Raw genomic sequence first — 17,478 nt, 5'->3', positions numbered from 1 at the left:
GTCTAGCTGCTTTCTACTTCTATGTGAAATTTTCACACTGCCGTACTCTAAACGGAACTATCAATTCTATACTTTCATCTGCTCATCTATCGTATAAAAAATACCACTGTCTGTTATTTGAAATTAGCATCTTTAACTATGTAAATCGTTGACTTCACGCAGAAGTAATACCACGTAATACTAAACAAATAGTCAAAGTACTTTTTATTGTTTTAACAGCCACTTTTTGGTCACTAAAGTCACTACTATTACATCGCCCTCCCCATGGACATGGAGGTTGACGGTACTGAAGCAAAGGGTTATGTTTAATTTCTTTATATTTGCAACGATGATGATTTCCTATAGTGACACATATCACCTTCTTAATGCTTCAGTATGCCTCAAACGATTAATTCTTGGATGTTAATAGAACTTCCTTGATGAAATCGGCTGCTTCATGCAGACTGAGCAATTCTGATTATAGTATCAGATTTGTTCTGTATACAGAGGAACTGGGAGGGCTTATTAGAAACTTCTCACCAATAAAGTAATGATCTTCTAATAAATTTTGCATATAATCTTATTAATATTTTATTTTATTTAAGCATATTATTTTTGTAACAGTCAATTAGCATTAGCATACGATACAAGATATTTAATATTACTTGCTCGTTTTTGCGTAAAATAATCAATATTTATTTTACTTGTAATTTAATTACCTTTGAAAGTTTTCCTCAATTTTTTTTTTGTGGTCTGAAAATTTTCCCAGTTTGGTCAGAAGTTTCGAAGCTAACGCATGTCCACAGGCTTAATAGAAAGATAGGTAGAAAAAGTGTATCATGAAGAATGGTTGCATGCAGGGTTGCTTCCACTCACTTGCTATAGATGAGTGATTTTCGGAGTTTTGAATTCGTTAGATGTTGTAATGAAGATTTGTGTTGTTGGATGCGGGAGGAGATTAAAGGGCGGGTGTTTGACGCATAGAGCCTGTCAATTTCGCTTTCAGAGTGCCGCAGTCGGCGGTTTTATGATTCGTGAGCGCTCGCGATTCGTAGAATCGTTGATTGTGACTGCCAGTGGATTAGGCGGGTTTTGTGTGTCGGACGCTTGCTTTTTGGCCTCTTCTTGTGTCTAACATGTGCAGTATTATTATAGCGTCTAATGGTCTGGTTGCGTGATATATATTTGTAAGAATATCTTTTTGAGATTTTAGTAGTCACGTTTTGTTTGTAGTATATTTTTTATTTCTTTCATGTAATTCTCGTAAATAATAGATAGTGCATCCATATATTCGTACTATGACGCGAAGCGCAGTGGATTTTGAGATGCTCGATGACCCTGTAGGGATCGATTTTGCTTACTGAGCAGAAAATCATGGATTTAACCCCAAGCTCTTCCACAGCACAATAAATCGCCACCATCATTTGTATATTTGATATTGAACATTAACCTCGGAAACTATTTGCATAACAAGCGAAAACGTAGTCCTGTATTGTCGCGAAGCGTTATGGTTCTGAGATGCTCGATGACCCTGGAGGGATCGTTTTGCTTACTGAGTAGAAAATCATGGGTTTAATCCCAAGCTCTCCGTCATGACTCTTAAAATTCATGATCACTAAACAAAATGAATATGTTCTTTCGATAGCCAGCTATCGAGAGATGAAATAAACAACAAATAAACAATACATACTTTTGGTTGCATCGCCAACTTGAGGTGAATCCTAACCGAATACCCTACTCAACCTTTCAACTCCGTAGCACTTATGAGGGTGTCGCTAAGTCGGTGGCCTCTCGTTAAGTAAGTACTACATCAACATTTCCTTCCCTATCCCTAGTTATGGTAAAGATGGGCGTGGCCGGGAATAGCGACAGTCATGCTTCTGTTACTGTTGTTTAGATTGGAACCAATGTTTACTCCCCAGCATTATTCCTGAAAGTAGTCTAACTGAGAATTTCAGAAGAGACGTGAGTGTCGCTAGTATCCAATCTACGAAGTATATCATAACAACGCTAACGCTAACTAAAGTCACTACTATTACATCGCATGCCCACTACCAGCCTTGAAAAGATCAGTCGATAGTTTCTGTGTATACGAAGAAATTGTATAAGGGACATGGATGTAATGTCGGCCTAAATGCCCCTAAATTCAGCAATCGACTAAATTTTCAATAGCAACCAAAAATATCCATTAGTACCGTCCAAATGACGCGTTCATCTAAATAAAATTCAGAGTTGTGTTGCTCCTCTCGTCATGACCAACGTGATCATCTCAGAGAGAAAGCAGTAGGGTGGTTGTTGCGTGCTGTACCATCATCAGCATTGTTGACGGCTACTCCCGCCTTGAGTTGTTACATTCAAAGTGTTTTTTTTTTTTTACCCAACAATAGTTGGGTAAAGAAGAACTGCATTATAACACACCATCGACTGGAAATGCTCTCGCAAACGTGGGGCTTTAGGTAGTGATGAAAACGTCGCTAGAACTATTCCACAGCCGCAGTCAGTTTATGAGCAACAAGAGGGACGCACATTTTTGCCTGTGGACTTGGAGACATACTTCAAGTCCCCGCGTACATCGTACGGGCTAGGCAAAAATGTGCGTCTATCTTGTAAACTGTCGCTTTAATGGCCCTTCGCTCATTTTCAACTTCTATTCAATTTTCATACTGCCGTACTCTAACGGAACTATCCACCTACCCTCTTCTAAAGATCATTCTCTGGCTAATAAATCATCACACTAAAGCTTCATGTTAGCATTTCCAACCAACTCTGAAAATCGTTAACTTCGCGTATGAAGTAACATAAAAAAAAAAACACTTTGAATGTAAATAAAATTGATAAATAGCAGATTTTTAGCGATGGGCCCAACAATCTTAGATCCATAGGCCAACATTAGAGCCATTTCTTCTACGTATTCCGGAATACTTGATGAGCATCGATGTTCAATAGTGGTAGCGGTGGTTGAAAAATTTCAACATCGTACAATGAATCTACAAACACCAAATCGACCAGCCTGTCATTGAAGTTTGTCATGGAGTTCCTTTGCACCAGACCACAAGCGTAGATGGACTCTGCAAGTACAAGTTCATGTTCACTGGCAGCATTCGACGGCAGGTAGGTATCGGTTAACGTCTTCGCCAAAGATCCAGACGATGCCGTTTTCTGATGTTCGATCCCTAATGGTCTGAACGGCCGAAGCATAAGCAGCGTATAATCATTTATCAGAATTTGGTCAGAGGTAGATACCGAAGATGTATATCGATTGATGTGAAAGCTTCAAACATACGGAAACTTGTTCAATTTAATTTCCGTTTACTACAGAGACCGCTGTACATTGCAGACTAGTTTTTACAGCAATTAACACACCAACACCGGACCTTCCGTAAGAATGCTGGTGGACTAACTATGATCACAGCGAAGTAACGAGTGATCTGACGTCAGTTCAGCATTGCTTATATCGGGACGCAACTATGTCTCAGTGAGAACGTCACAACTGGATAATTCTAGCTTGAGTTCGGTCGTTTTAGATGGTTTTAGTGCGCAGTCCTCTGACGTTCTGGTAGTAAACGGACAGGAAACGCTATGGCTCCGACGCTCCACAGTTGCTGGTCGAAATCGTAGAAGCTTCAACCAGCCATTTGACAGTCCGAACAAGAAACAAAGATAGTGGCGACAGTCCGAACAAGAAACAAAGATAGTGCAGATCGTAACCTCAAATAATAGCATCGACAATACCCCAATTTCCTCGGATTTTTCGGACTGTTAATAGAGAAGTTAAGATTGAAAGATTTCAATTATTCAATTGTACAAAAACTGGATCATCCGTTTCAGTCAAGTTTATTTCAAAAAGCATGATTTACTACGACCTATGAAACTGTTTTCCTAACATTGGTAGAACCGCGATCCTCATAGTTCCCTGAAATACAACGAGAAACAAGAACAGATTAATGTCGGATTCAACGTTGCTGGTGCAGAACGCATTTGAAATCGAGCATTCAGATAGGGGTGAAAGACCAGTTTCAATGCATTAGTAATGCTAGTTGTAGTTATCATTCAACTTATGTCAAATGAACTATGCGTCATCAGGGCAGATGTTTATTGAAAATTTAAAAAAAATACAGGGCGAACTTCACCTTACCTTTTCAAAGAGTCCTTAGTAGCCTCTACCCCGAGTCTAGTTCCAAGTAGGAAGATGGCACCAGCAAATGATCCAACTGAAAATAAGAACGAAATATTAATTATTCAGTTATTCTGGTTGATTTAGATATTGATAAGGCAACGTGTCAGATAGGGGTGAAAGACCAATTTCAAAGATAGTAAGTTAGTTATCATTCTATACAAGTCAAATGAACTATGCCTCATCATAGAAGACCGTTATTGGAGTTTAGTTGTTGTTAATCCATGTTTACCTTTCTGTTGTCTGCCAACCGGAGATGCTACACGATTCCGACTTCGTGTGGACAACTGAAATAGAAAATGGAGGCTGTTACAATGTGTTGCGGAAAACATTCAAATTGTAAAATGTTTCTTAATGTGTCAGAATCCTTTTGGTTTAATATTTGAAATGGGTGTAATCGATCATCGATTCTCAGAAACATTTTTTCATCATGAAAAATTAAATCGCATTTGAATCATTCAAGTTGATGCTTACCTGATTTTGTCTCCAATTCATGGATTTCAAAAAGATATCTGTAAAGAGAACAATCAGACGCATTAGATATGATAATAATACGAATAAACCATGTAGACAGCTTCCAAATTACTGTCAGCTGGCCGTTCTTATACCTTAATCACTAATTTATAATTTCGTTTCGAAAAGAACAATCATCATGTTAAAAAAGATCAAAATTAATAACAGATCTACTATCAATCAAAATTACCTCTCTTCATCCGCATGGCTTCCGGAACTTGCTCTGCACGAAGATTCTCGGTACGTCAATCTTCTCCTTCGGGTTGATCGTCCGCCGGTGAATATAACTGTTGACGACCACTTCGAATCCAGCGCTCCGAAACAGATCGCTGACTTCATCCTCCGCAAAGTAGTAACTTCTGGTACCGTCTTGTCTCATGTAGAAATTCTCCGCAATTTTATGCCCCGGTTTGAACCGCAACTGAGCCATATCGTACAAGCCGTAGTCCCGGAAGAGAAGCATCCCTCCGGGTTTCAGCAACCGGAAGATGTTTTTCACGACCAACTCGAACTTGTCCGGATGTATAGCCGAAAGAACGAATATTAGCGTCGCGATGTCCAGGCTAGCCTCTTGGATCGTTTCAAAAACCTCCGCGGTGGTGATATCGCATGGGAACGCTTTCATGTACTGTTCGTCGTACAGGTTATGTTGCTTCACTAATTCAACGGCACGTGGCGACAGATCGCAAGCGTAGATGAAATAACCTCGATGTCCGTCTTCTATTAATGGGAACACTAGATTTCCCACACCGCAGCCGATCTCGAGCATGGTTTTTACGTTGGCGCTCTGTTCACCGCCGGAAGTGTCACCTGCCAGCAATTCATCAAACTCACGCGTCGTCCAGTGGCGGTCCTTGAAAAACCGAGTTTCGTTCCGCTTATAGAACAGATCCCAATGTTTACGTGCTTCCAGCTCCAGTTTTCGGGCTTGGAAGTCCGTGACCATTCGTTTGTTCTGCTCCTCGAGGCGAATCTTTTCTTCATCAGTAAGGACTTTAGCACGGCGGGTGACCACGTCTCCCAAATTGAAGGAGCCATGTTTAGCCTGGGTTGGCGAATCGTCGTTGGCAGACATGCTGGTGTTCAGAATAACCACATTGCAATTACAGTTAACTGGTCACAAAGACCTAATGGCAATAATCAACTTTTCATCACTAAAATATATCTGTACGGCAACCACTAGATGCTCCAATTAAGTAAACTTTTCCCGAAGACTTCCGCAAATGAAATGAACGATTCGGACGCACTCTCCCTCGCTTGTTTGTTCGCCAAATAATAAGGTTGCAGCGGTACGCTTCGACAGCTTCGATGACAGCTTGCCGGAAACGTGGACGAGGGATGCGACAAATGTGAAATGTTAACCTAATGCACTGAAATAAAAACATACCGGAATATAGACAGGTTTCGCAATAGATGTCGCTACTGTGTTACATGACCTCATTCAGCTAACTGTTATCAATCGACCTGGTATTTTTCAATGCAATTAAATGATTAAATTGCATTTGTGCAACGAAGAATAGCCGATTGTAGTGGAATGACAAAATGCATGAGCTGAGAATGCAATAATTGAAGAACGCCTAAAGATCTAGCAACCAGTACAACCAACCGGTGGAAACTAACGATTTTAAATTGTCTCACTACTTAACTAGTCTATTGGTCCAAAGCAAATCGATTAACGTACCCCATTCCAGTTGAAATTCTAGTACTACACTGTTTGTTTTGATTCGCTATGAAAATTTGACCTATAAAACGAGGGGTTCGTGGATTTTCCTATGTTTCGAGGGGTGCATCGATTAGCCTGGGGCCAAAGAAAGTACCCGAGCTGAGCCGAAAAGTTGGGCACGTTTCTTCGGGATCTTCTGGTTTTAGAGTAACCTCCTCAAAAAAGTCAGCAAATAAATACTGACATTGCACAATGGTCCCAAAGCCGTATTTAAGAAGACAAAAATGTTTGCGCTAAAACCGTTGGTTTTAGGCATATGGCGTCTTCCAAAAAACTTCTTCATATTTTTTGGCCAATTTTTTCATGTTAGTAAAATTGGTGAATTGCAAATGTGAACTTTTTTATTATTTAAGATAGACCAATGCAATTAGTTTTCTATAAATATCTTTTTATGCGTTCATTTTTCGTAAAACAAACGATCTAGACACTTTTAGCACAAACGAAGTGACAGACGACTAACTGACGAAGAAATCCATTAAAATAATGTGGTTCACTGTAATAGAATTTTCTTGGAAGCTTGTGCCATCATCCACCAGATGGGTTAGTTTTTTTGTTTTGATTTGAACAAAGTTGATTTTGTGTACAATGATTATTTGACAGTGTGCAAAGAGTGTATCATTTTGTCATTTTTTATGCATTTCAGTTTTGAGTAGAGTGAAAGAGATAGAACCAAAACATTCTAATACATTTGGTGAAAATGCTAATACAATCCAGTAGTAGTGTTGCCATGTGGTACAATCCAGTAGTAGTGGTGTTGCCATGTGGTACACTGAAAAATTGAAATAGCAGGTTAGTCACCAAAGTTTTCGAGCCGCTCCGTCTGTCACTTCGTTTGTGCTTTTAGAATGATTGATATTTTTGCTGAAGCAACCAAGTTGCTATCTTTTTTATTGGAAAGTTAAAGGCGATTTTCTTTTAAAAAACTGACAATTTTTTAATTGTCAATATCTCTAAAAGGAGCAAACCGATTTTCAAGTTTTTAATTTCATTCGAAATATCATTATTTTGTTCATTTACGGTGGGAAAACTGCGAGAGTAATTTTTGTTTAAAGCATTTAATTTAATTTTTAGAAATTCGTATTTTTATGCAAAAAACTGCTATAACTCTTCAAATGAAGGAGATAGTATCTTAATTGCTTGCACTCGAATTATTCGCGAAAGAGAAAATCGATGAAGAGAATCGATCAACAATGATAGGCCCTTTTCTCATGTTGCGCAAGAGTTCATCATATTTATTATGGCGATTTATGTCAATCAACCATCTGACGACAACAGGAGAGAAATTCATGCGCAATTTGTATTAACGCATGGTGCATCGGACAGCAACACGAGTAAGAAGAGCAAAAAGAATCTTAAAGTAGAGTTACAAGAGTTAAAAGAATGCTAAAGCAAGTAACAGTCAATATAAGCACCAAGAGTAGGAAGCAACTTAAAGTAGAGTAACACGAGTAAGAAGAAAAGTTAAAAACAATAAACGTGTATTCAACAACGAAAGAATAAAAATAAAGTATATTCTACGCAATATCCAAAATATACATATTTTAATCAAAAACAATTCGAAGCAATGGTTACATCATATTAAAAAAACTGATTAGGTCGGTAAATTTCAAAAAAATAACTATTCGATTTTTTAACTGTATATGTTGCCGAAAAAGTTGTATTACTAAATACTGACACCCTGCACTTTTTGACATGTCACGTTCAATTTGATATAACTGGGCATTCGGTAACAAAAAAAAAAATACTGGGTTGGTTACCGAGTATTCAGCTGGTCAAAAATCCGGTAAATTTTTACTGACTGATCTGAATTAACTGTGTACTATTTTAGGTCCTAAGCTAATCGATGCACCGCTCGAAACTAAAGCCCTACAGTAAAAGTATGGACGACTGTCACCACAAAACTGAAAAAAAGCTGTTCCAATCGAGCAAAGCGGTGCATTTTGACGGTTCGATTGGAACAACTTTTGACAGACGTCGATACTTCATACTTTTACTGTAGGGCTTTACTCGAAACATAGGAAAATCCCAGAGGGGTGACACATCTAAATCTCAAGTTTAGATGCTCAACAAATCTCACACTAGCGAAACAATCTTCGAAAAATCTTCTTTCATTTGTCGCATCTACTTGCATCGCGCATCATCTTTTTGCAAGAAATCTTCAGAATCGTCATCAATCTTCTTTCTATCTACTCAGCGTGCGCGCAGCTAGCCACAGCAAAACACAATCTTTTCTGCATCGTAGATAGAGTCGTCCCCCTCGGGAAAATCCTCGGGAGAATCCACGAACCCCTCATTTTATCTGTCAAATTTTCATAGCGAATCAAAACAAACATAGTGTAGTACTAGAATTTCAACTAGAATGGGGTACGCTTATAGATGTACTTGGGACCAATAGGCTAGTCAAGTAGTGAGCCAATTTAAAATGGTTAGTTTCCACCAGTTGGCAATAGGCTGTCTTACAATTAACACTCATAATATTATATAGGATTTCCAGTGAAAATAAGATGTATGAGGGTATGAACAACAATCAATACGAAACTAACAATTTAAAATTGGCTCACTACTTGACTAGCCTATTGACCCCAAGCAAATCGATTAAAGCAACCCATTCTAGTCGAAATTCCAGTGCTACACTATATTTGTTTTGATTCGCTATGAAAGTTTGACAGATAAAATGAGGGGTTCGTGGATTTTCCTATGTTTCGAGGGGTGCATCGATTAGCTTGGGACCGAAGATAGTACCAGAGCTGAGCCATTTCCCCTATCTAGTTACAAACAGAGGCACAATCATACAAGTTTGGAGTTCATTCCTTTCGATTAGAATTGAAGTTAAATTTGGGACTTTAATCTTAATTTTAAATCTATCTACGTGATCTTAAAAGTTAGTTAGCCCGAGGTATCGAAAAAAAATACAGACAAATGCTCTATTTTTTTTTAATCAAACATTAGAATGTGGAAATTCGAAAACCATCCAGTGTCATCCATCTTAAAAATTATAACCTGATTTTTCTATGACTGCGATTCCTGATTTTTCGAAGTTTTAAAATCTTAATTTTGTTGTAATTCTCATCTCGAACAATTTTCCTCTGGAAAAACTATGTAGGGGAAATGGATATAATGTCGGTCTAAATGCCCCTAATTGAGGCCCATACACACTTAATCTAGCTCGGTAAAATCTCCAACAGCCGATTACCTCGGCATTTACTTTTGCTGATATCTCTGCAAAATATCTGTTTGCTAGCTGATATCTCAGCAAAATGTTATTTGTTAGCTGAGTCTCGGCAATTGTTTTACTGAGTCTCAGCAATATAAATTGCAGAACTACTCGGCTGTTGAAATCTCGGCGAAAAAATTTAAGTGTGTACATAAATTCAGCAATCGACTAAATTTTCAATAGCGACCAAAATATCCATTAGTACCATCCCAATGACGCATTCATCTACATTAAATTGATAAATAGCAGATTTTTAGCGATGGGCCCAATCTTAGATCCATTTCCCCTAGTCTTAGAATCTAGGTAAGTTTCCCAGAATCTTTAATTACGATTTTATTCTGAAGTCCAGGAGGCTGGTCCATGAGCTTCAAACTTTTGGTTATTTGATATTTTTGTATATTGAAAAAAAAAAAGAATTGAATGGATATTTTTCAGGCACTTTTATTTTCTGGAATTTTAATGAAACTTGAATGTTTGATTAGGTGAAACAAAGTATAATTATTAAAATTCTTAGTTTTTTTTAAATATTTATGAACTAGAATTTAGTCCCCCCTAGGCCCCCTTTAGTAAACTTTTCTAGCTATGCCAATGCAGTCTAAGCTAGGCATATAGAATATTCTTTATAGGGTTAATGTCCCTAATGCCGGCCTAAGGGTACGGCCAGGGTAGACGCGATTCGCGTCGCGACGCGACCAATTCAATAGAATCTTATCATTTATTTATATATCTCGCGTGAGTCGCATCGCGTCGCGTCGCGTGTCGCGTCTACCCTGGCAGCCACCTAAGTGTCCCCAACTTAGGGCCTATACATAAATTTCGAAGGAAAGCATTTTTTGCCAATTTTTCACTAACAACCAAAAAAATAAACTTGTATTGTCCAGATGACGCATTGTTCTAAATAAGAAAAAATTAAGAACAGCAGATTGTTATCGATGGACCCAATCTTTTAATCCACATAAGAGCCGTTTCCCCTAGTTCAAAAAATATCCTTTATTTTTTTTTAACTCTTTATTTGTTCCAAATTCAAAATAAATTACATTTCATTGTAACCTAGGTGCTCCAGTTACTACAGTAACTTACCAGCCTTAATTGTTATGATATATATCTAAGTGTTTTTACATTGTTCCTGCCTTGGCAATTCAGTATTTTAAACAGGTTTTTTCAAACCTGTATGTCAGTATAACAATTGAAATCTTAAAACTAAAAACTAAAACTAAATCTTATCTAAGGGAATTCTAAAGTCTCAACATTCGAAATTCTATGTACCTCAGTAGTACTGTACCAGGGAGGCAACTTCAAAATCATCTTCAGAACTTTGTTCTGAATCCTTTATTTGAAGTGCTTTTTTCCTGGTAGTGCAACAACTAGACCATATTGGCACAGCGTAAAGCATGGTCGGTCTAAAAACTTGTTTAAATATTAGAAGTTGATTCGTCAGGCAAAGTTTGGATTTCCTGTTTATAAGAGGATACAAACATTTTATATATTTGTTACATTCCCGCATAAACGCGAACCATCACATGACCTTACCGATAATGGTTATAAATTGTTTATAATCTCTGCTAAACTTCAACTGAAATGGTTATGGAACTTTACATGAACGTTTGTGTGATAAAGTTTTAACCTTATGTATTATAGTTTTTTGGAAGCGGACCTTACAAATAATGGGTTGTTAAGAACCATTACCATTCCAAATTCTTGTTTTCTCCATACATTTTCGGAAAGAGAACTATATTAGAACGTTTCTACTTATGGTTTGAGAACATTAATGGTTATGGTTATGGTAGTCAGTAAGGTCCATTAATGGTTTTGTATTATCGCTCAACTTTACGTGAAATATATCGTGAATTGGTAATCAGTAATTTACAGGCAACCAATTCGCGATATATTCCACATAAAGTTGATCGATGTTACAAAACCATTCATGGACCTTACTGGTTACCATAACCATTACCACTAATGTTCTCAAACCATAAGTTAAAAGGTTTTAGTATAGTTTTCTTTCCGAAAATGTATGGAGAAAACAAGAATTTTGAATGGTAATGGTTCTTAACAACCCATTATTTGTAAGGTCCATTTCCAAAAAAACTATAATACTTAAGGTTAAAACTTTATCATTAAACGTTCATGTAAAGTTCCATAACCATTTCAGTTGAAGTTTAGCAGGGATTATAAACAATTTATAACCATTATCGGTAAGGTCATGTGATGGTTCGCGTTTATGCGGGTTTGGCTTGAATGCCCTCAACATGCTTGGCATACACAGTTTTGGTCACGAACTGCTCATTTGCTAATAACTTTGCACACAGTTGAATAAACATAGTTCTGTTTGAAGCAGTAGATAGAATAATGTTTAAGCTTGTAATAGGTACGTAAGAAAAAAAATAGATTTTAATTCTAGTAATAATCTGTATTTGTTTTTGCGTTGTAAAAATCAAGTGAGAAATGCTCGCTGCACATCTCGGACTTTAAGAGTAAAAATTCATTGGTGTTGATTCAAATGTTAAGGTTTACCTACACTTTGCATATCTATAGTAAGCTATGATCCTAATCTATCAATTACTTTAAAGAAAATCAATTTCCAATAACAGAGTGAAAAGTTATTAACAAATTTGCAGTTGGTGTGTACAACTGTGTATGCCAAGCATATGTGATATTTAAAAGTTAATTTTTGGTCAAGTATTAATCCAAGATATTTCACTTGGTTTGACCAGGAAATTGGAACTCCGTTCATAGTGACTATCTAACTACTAATAGGTTTCAAAAAGGAAGGTCTAGGCTTATGTGGAAATATTATAAGTTGAGTTTTGGAAGCGTTGGGAGAAATCTTCCATTTTTGTAAATAAGAAGAGAAAATATCTAAACTTTTCTCTGCTGAAAGTCTCGTTAATAAAGAAAACTAAACTAAACTAAACTTTTCTGCAGTCTGCTCCAAATAACACGAAGATTTCTTCCTTTAGCGGAAATGCCTGTGTTATCAGCGACCAAAGAGTTGTGGCAACCCTGAGGCAAATCAGGAAGGTCCGAAGTGAAAATGTTATACAATATAGGCCCAAGAATGCTACCCTGAGGAACTCCTGCTCTAACAGGTAGTCGATTAGATTTGGAATTTTGATGATTTACCTGCAGAGTTCTGCCAGTTAAATAATTTTGAACTAATTTCATAATATAAAGTGAAAAATTAAACTTTTTCAATTCAGCAATCAAACCTTCATACCAAACACTGTCGAATGCTTTTTCTATGTCTGTCTAGAAGAGCAACTCCAGTTGAGTGGCCTTCAGATTTGTTTGAACGAATTAAATTGGTAACTCTTAAGAGTTGATGAGTAGTTGAATGCCCATGGCGAAATCCAAACTGCTCATCTGCAAAAATTGAGTTCGTATTGATGTGAAGCATCATTCTATTTAAAATTATCCTTTCAAAAAATTGACTTATTGAAGAAAGCAAACTTATTGGACGGTAGCTAGAAGCTTCAGCTGGATTTTTATCCGGCTTTAAAATTGGAACAACTTTTGCATTTTTCCATTTATCAGGAAAGTATGCCAAATGAGAACATCTGTGAAATAATTTTACCAAGAATGATAAGGTACTCTTTGGGAGTTTTTCGATGAGGATATAGAAAATTCCATCATCACCTGGAGCTTTCATATTATGAAACTTTTTAGTTATAGACCTTACTTCGTCCAAATCAGTCCCCCAGGAATCATCAAAAATATTTTCCCGAGAGAAAATATTCAGATAATCCCGAGCAACTTGGTTCTCAATAAGACTAGTAAGACCCAAACTGAAATTATGGGAACTCTCGAATTGCTTAGCAAGATTCTGAGGTTTTTCCAAATTTGTGATCAAAATTTTACCACCTTCTTTAAGTGCTGGAATAGGCTTTTGAGGTTTTTTTTTAAAATTTTTGTGAGTTTCCAAAAGGGTTTGGAACTTGGGTCTAATTTATAAACATTATTTTCAAAAGTTTTGTTCCTCAGGGCAGAGAATCGCTTTTTAATTTGTTTTTGCAAATCCCGCCAGATAACTTTCATGGCAGGATCGCATGTTCTTTGATATTGTCTCCTACGGACATTTTTTAAGACGGATCAAGAGCTGAAGATCGTCGTCTATTATAATTGAATCGAATTTAACATCGCATTTTGGTACTGAGGCAGCTCTTGCTTCAACTATAGAAGTAGCATAGAGGTAACTCTAAGACCAGAAGGTCCCGAAGAAACGAGCTCAACTTTTTGGCTCAGCTCTGGTACTATCTTCGGTCCCAAGCTAATCGATTCACCCCTCGAAACCTAGGAAAATCCACTAACCCTTCATTTTATCTGTCAAACTTTCATAGCGAATCAAAACAAACATATTGTAGTACTGGAATTAATACTAGAATGGGATTCGTTAATCGTTTGCTTGGGACCAATAGGCTTGTCAAGTAGTGAGCCAATTTCAAATCGATAGCTTCGTATTGATTGTTGGAAGTAGTCAGAGATTCAAGAGCATAATTAATTTCATCTTTGATTTGCAAAGGAATGTTTGGATCAAAGTTATATTCCATAAATGTTCGATATTGCTCCCAATCAGCTGTTGGGATTATAAATTATTTCTTGGGATATTTCAAAAGTTACTGGAAGGTGGCCAGAACCGAAGTCAGCATGGGTAACCAATTGGCTAGAAAGTTGACACAAATCAGTTAAGACCAAATCAATAGTTGAGGGATTTCTTGCTGAAGAAAAGCATGTTGGGCTGTTTGGATATTGAATAGTGTAATAACCTGCAGAACAATCATCAAACAGAATATTACCATTGGAATTGCTTTGAGCATAATTCCATGAACGATGTTTTGCATTAAAATCACCAATAATGGAGAATTTAGACCTATGATGGGTAAGTTTCTGAAGGTCACCCTTGAGAAAATTCTTTTGCTGGCCTAGGCAGCTATAAACGTAAGTTGTCCAAATTTTGTTTCAACAGAAACTCCCAAAGTTTCAAAAACTTTGGTTTCAAATGAAGAAAGAATTTTATGTTTGATTCGTCTATGAACAACGATGGCAACGCCACCACAGGGTCCATCAAGACGATCATTTCTATAAATGAAATAATTTGCGTCCCTTATGGTCAGGTTTATGGAACGTTTCAGTTATAATGGCAATATGCACGTTATGAACTCTCAAAAAGTTAAATAGCTCGTCTTCATTATCTTTAAGAGATCGAGCATTCAAATTTAAAATATTTAATGCTTTAAAATCCATTACTGAATTTTAAAGTCATGACAATATTGTTTGCAAATTTTACTCCAGTTTGAATAGCATCAAACATGGAGTTAGATTTAAGCATATCAGAAATCATGTCTGTTGCCGGAATGAAACCCCTCGCACTAACTTTCGATAGCAGTATATTATATCAGCTTCAAAGCTGTAAATCATAGGATTAGTTAGAAATTATAGTCATAAAGGGTGTCCACGATGAAATTGCCACACTATGAAATTGCTCTAACTTTTTAACCGTTGGGTAGAATTTAATGAAAATTTGGGTGGATTTAGCTCATAGTGCATTATTTACATCCTGCAAGTTTTAAAGTCCTGTGATCAAAACTCGCGGAAATGGAGTCAAAAGAACAGCTCGTGCGTGATAAAATCTTGCGCATTCATCACGAGAACAAGGATCTCTCGCATCGTTCTATCGCTAAAACGTTGGGAATCGCGAATTCCACGGTGTCGCGAGTGATTAAGCGGTTCGATGAACGGTTGACCACCGATCGGAAGCCCAGAAGTGAAGGAAAAAGTATTCCGTACAACACCAAAAATCACAACCGCGTAGTTGGGGCCTTCAACCGAAATCCGAACGCCTCCGTTAGGGATGTGGCTAAGAAGCTGCACCTAAGCCGAAGTTTTGTCCAGAAGGCCAAAACTAAGGTTGGGCTTCGAACGTTCAAGGTACAAAAGGCCCCTAATCGTGACGAGAAGCAGAACAAGTCCGCCAAAACCCGTGCCAGGAAGTTGTACCTCAACATGCTGACGAAAGTTGAATGCTGCATCATGGACGACGAAACATATGTGAAGGCCGACTTCAAACAGATCCCCGGCCAAGGATAAGTTCAGCGTTCCGGAGCATGTCCGCACTCAGAAGATGTTCAAATTTGCGAAGAAATTCCTGGTTTGGCAAGCCATCTGCACGTGCGGGAAGCGAAGTGCACCTTTCGTGACCCAGGACACGATGAACGGACAGGTGTACATAAAAGAGTGCCTCCAGAAGCGGCTGCTTCCTCTCCTGAAGGCCCACAACGTCCCAACAATCTTCTGGCCGGATTTGGCCTCATGCCACTACTCCAAGGACGTGCTGAAGTGGTATGCAGACAATAAGGTCAATTTCGTGCCGAAAATATTCAACCCTCCCAACACTCCGGAGCTCCGCCCCATCGAGAAGTACTGGGCGATTATGAAGCAGCACCTTCTTAAACGACCTAAGGTAGTGAAGACAGTCGAGGAACTGAAGAAAGTATGGGTTTACATGCAAAAAACGGTTGATTCACAGGTTGTGCAGAATCTTATGGCTGGGGTTAAGGCCAAGGTGCGGGCATTTGCGTATGGACTGTAAATAAAATACGAGTAAAATGGTAAAATGAAGTTTAATAGTTATTTCTCAATCCCTGAAAATTTGATGGCAATCGGATGAAAACTCGAATTTTGCGAATCAATTTTGTGTGTGGCAATTTCATCGTGGACACCCTTTACATTGCGGATAATTCAATCTTACAATTTAGTGCATTACTTCAATTTTAAGGTTAGTAACCTTCACAACATTAGCTTTGTCCACGAACAGTGTGTTTCAAATTCTAGAATAACAAATTATAGTTAGTTCACTACACTTTTATAGTTTAATACTAGGCAATCATATGCATTCTTACAATGTTCAGTACTCTTAGGTAGAAATCAATTAATTTAATAAATTTACAGTCACTCCACTATATATCAAGTCACGGTGGATGCTCATATAAGTTGTGGTGATGTGTCCGTTTGACAGATCGATCGTCCCTCAGCCTGGCTGATCATCGGTGACAGCGCATGACGTTTTTGTTGGACGCGTCGCCTCGAGCCATCGGGTTACCAGTATCACCATCCCTGTGGTAGATCGGTAGACTTGCGGCAACATCCTCCGCCGGGTGCATCTTGCCATCGACCAAGACTGCACGGATCTCTCCAACATCCAGCAAGGCAATCTTTGTTACCGGTCTCCGCATAATACCTCCTTTGGTCCGCACGATAGCTTGACGTACTCTTCCATCAGTTCCTCGAATAGCTTGCTCCACTCGTCCCCTGGTCCACTCGCTTCGTCTTCCATCATCGGTGATGAGGACCAAATCACCAATCCTGATCTCCCTCGCTACTTCTTCGAACCACTTCGGCTGCCGACGAATGACTGGCAGATATTCTTTCAGCCATCGTTTCCAGAAGATATCCAGTTGCTGTTGGATATTCACCCACGTTTTCTGTAGATTCTGCTGCTGATAGCGAATGTTCCGGCTTGGTTCCGTGACTCCGCTTGAACTCCCGAGCAAGAAATGGTTCGGAGTCAGGGCTTCGGATTCATCCGAGTCTAACGGCAAGTACGTCAAAGGCCTAGAATTCACTACGCTCTCAGCCTCCACAACCAAAGTCCCAAGTCCTTCCTCGTCAAGTTTCCCATCCCCGTAAGCTTCACCCATCGCGGCCTTCACTGACTGTACCATCCTTTCCCAGGCGCCGCCCATGTGTGGGGCACCTGGCGGTATGAAGATACATTTACACTTCGAGCTGGTGAATGTTGCGGATAGCCCCTGCTCGATTTGTTCCCGCAGAAGTCGTTCGGCGCCTTGAAAGTTGGTCCCATTATCGCTGTGTATCTCT

At 38.4% G+C, this 17,478-nt stretch overlaps 1 protein-coding gene, 1 long non-coding RNA gene and 1 other non-coding gene across 3 annotated transcripts; all 3 read right to left on the bottom strand.

Moving 5' to 3' along the window:
* Window positions 1-3,797: 3,797 nt before the first annotated feature.
* Window positions 3,798-4,621, bottom strand: LOC135703829 (uncharacterized). Its single transcript, XR_010517760.1, has 3 exons — window positions 4,386-4,621; window positions 4,115-4,190; window positions 3,798-3,892 (listed from the first exon to the last, which is right to left on the bottom strand). It is a non-coding gene; the product is annotated as an uncharacterized LOC135703829 (long non-coding RNA).
* Window positions 4,252-4,350, bottom strand: LOC135703925 (small nucleolar RNA snR60/Z15/Z230/Z193/J17). Its single transcript, XR_010517763.1, has one exon. It is a non-coding gene; the product is annotated as a small nucleolar RNA snR60/Z15/Z230/Z193/J17 (small nucleolar RNA).
* A 240-nt stretch (window positions 4,622-4,861) lies between the features above and the next one.
* Window positions 4,862-5,872, bottom strand: LOC135703828 (tRNA N(3)-methylcytidine methyltransferase METTL6). Its single transcript, XM_065225154.1, has one exon. The coding sequence runs from the start codon at window positions 5,739-5,741 to the stop codon at window positions 4,863-4,865; it is 879 nt and encodes a 292-aa protein (XP_065081226.1). The 5' UTR covers window positions 5,742-5,872; the 3' UTR covers window position 4,862.
* Window positions 5,873-17,478: the final 11,606 nt, after the last annotated feature.

This window comes from Ochlerotatus camptorhynchus, unplaced genomic scaffold, assembly GCF_037179485.1.
Source record: "Ochlerotatus camptorhynchus isolate MF236.1 unplaced genomic scaffold, CSIRO-AGI_Acam_v1.1 ptg000222l, whole genome shotgun sequence".
Lineage (NCBI taxonomy): Eukaryota > Metazoa > Arthropoda > Insecta > Diptera > Culicidae > Ochlerotatus > Ochlerotatus camptorhynchus.
This window is presented reverse-complemented; position numbering and strand designations above follow the sequence as displayed.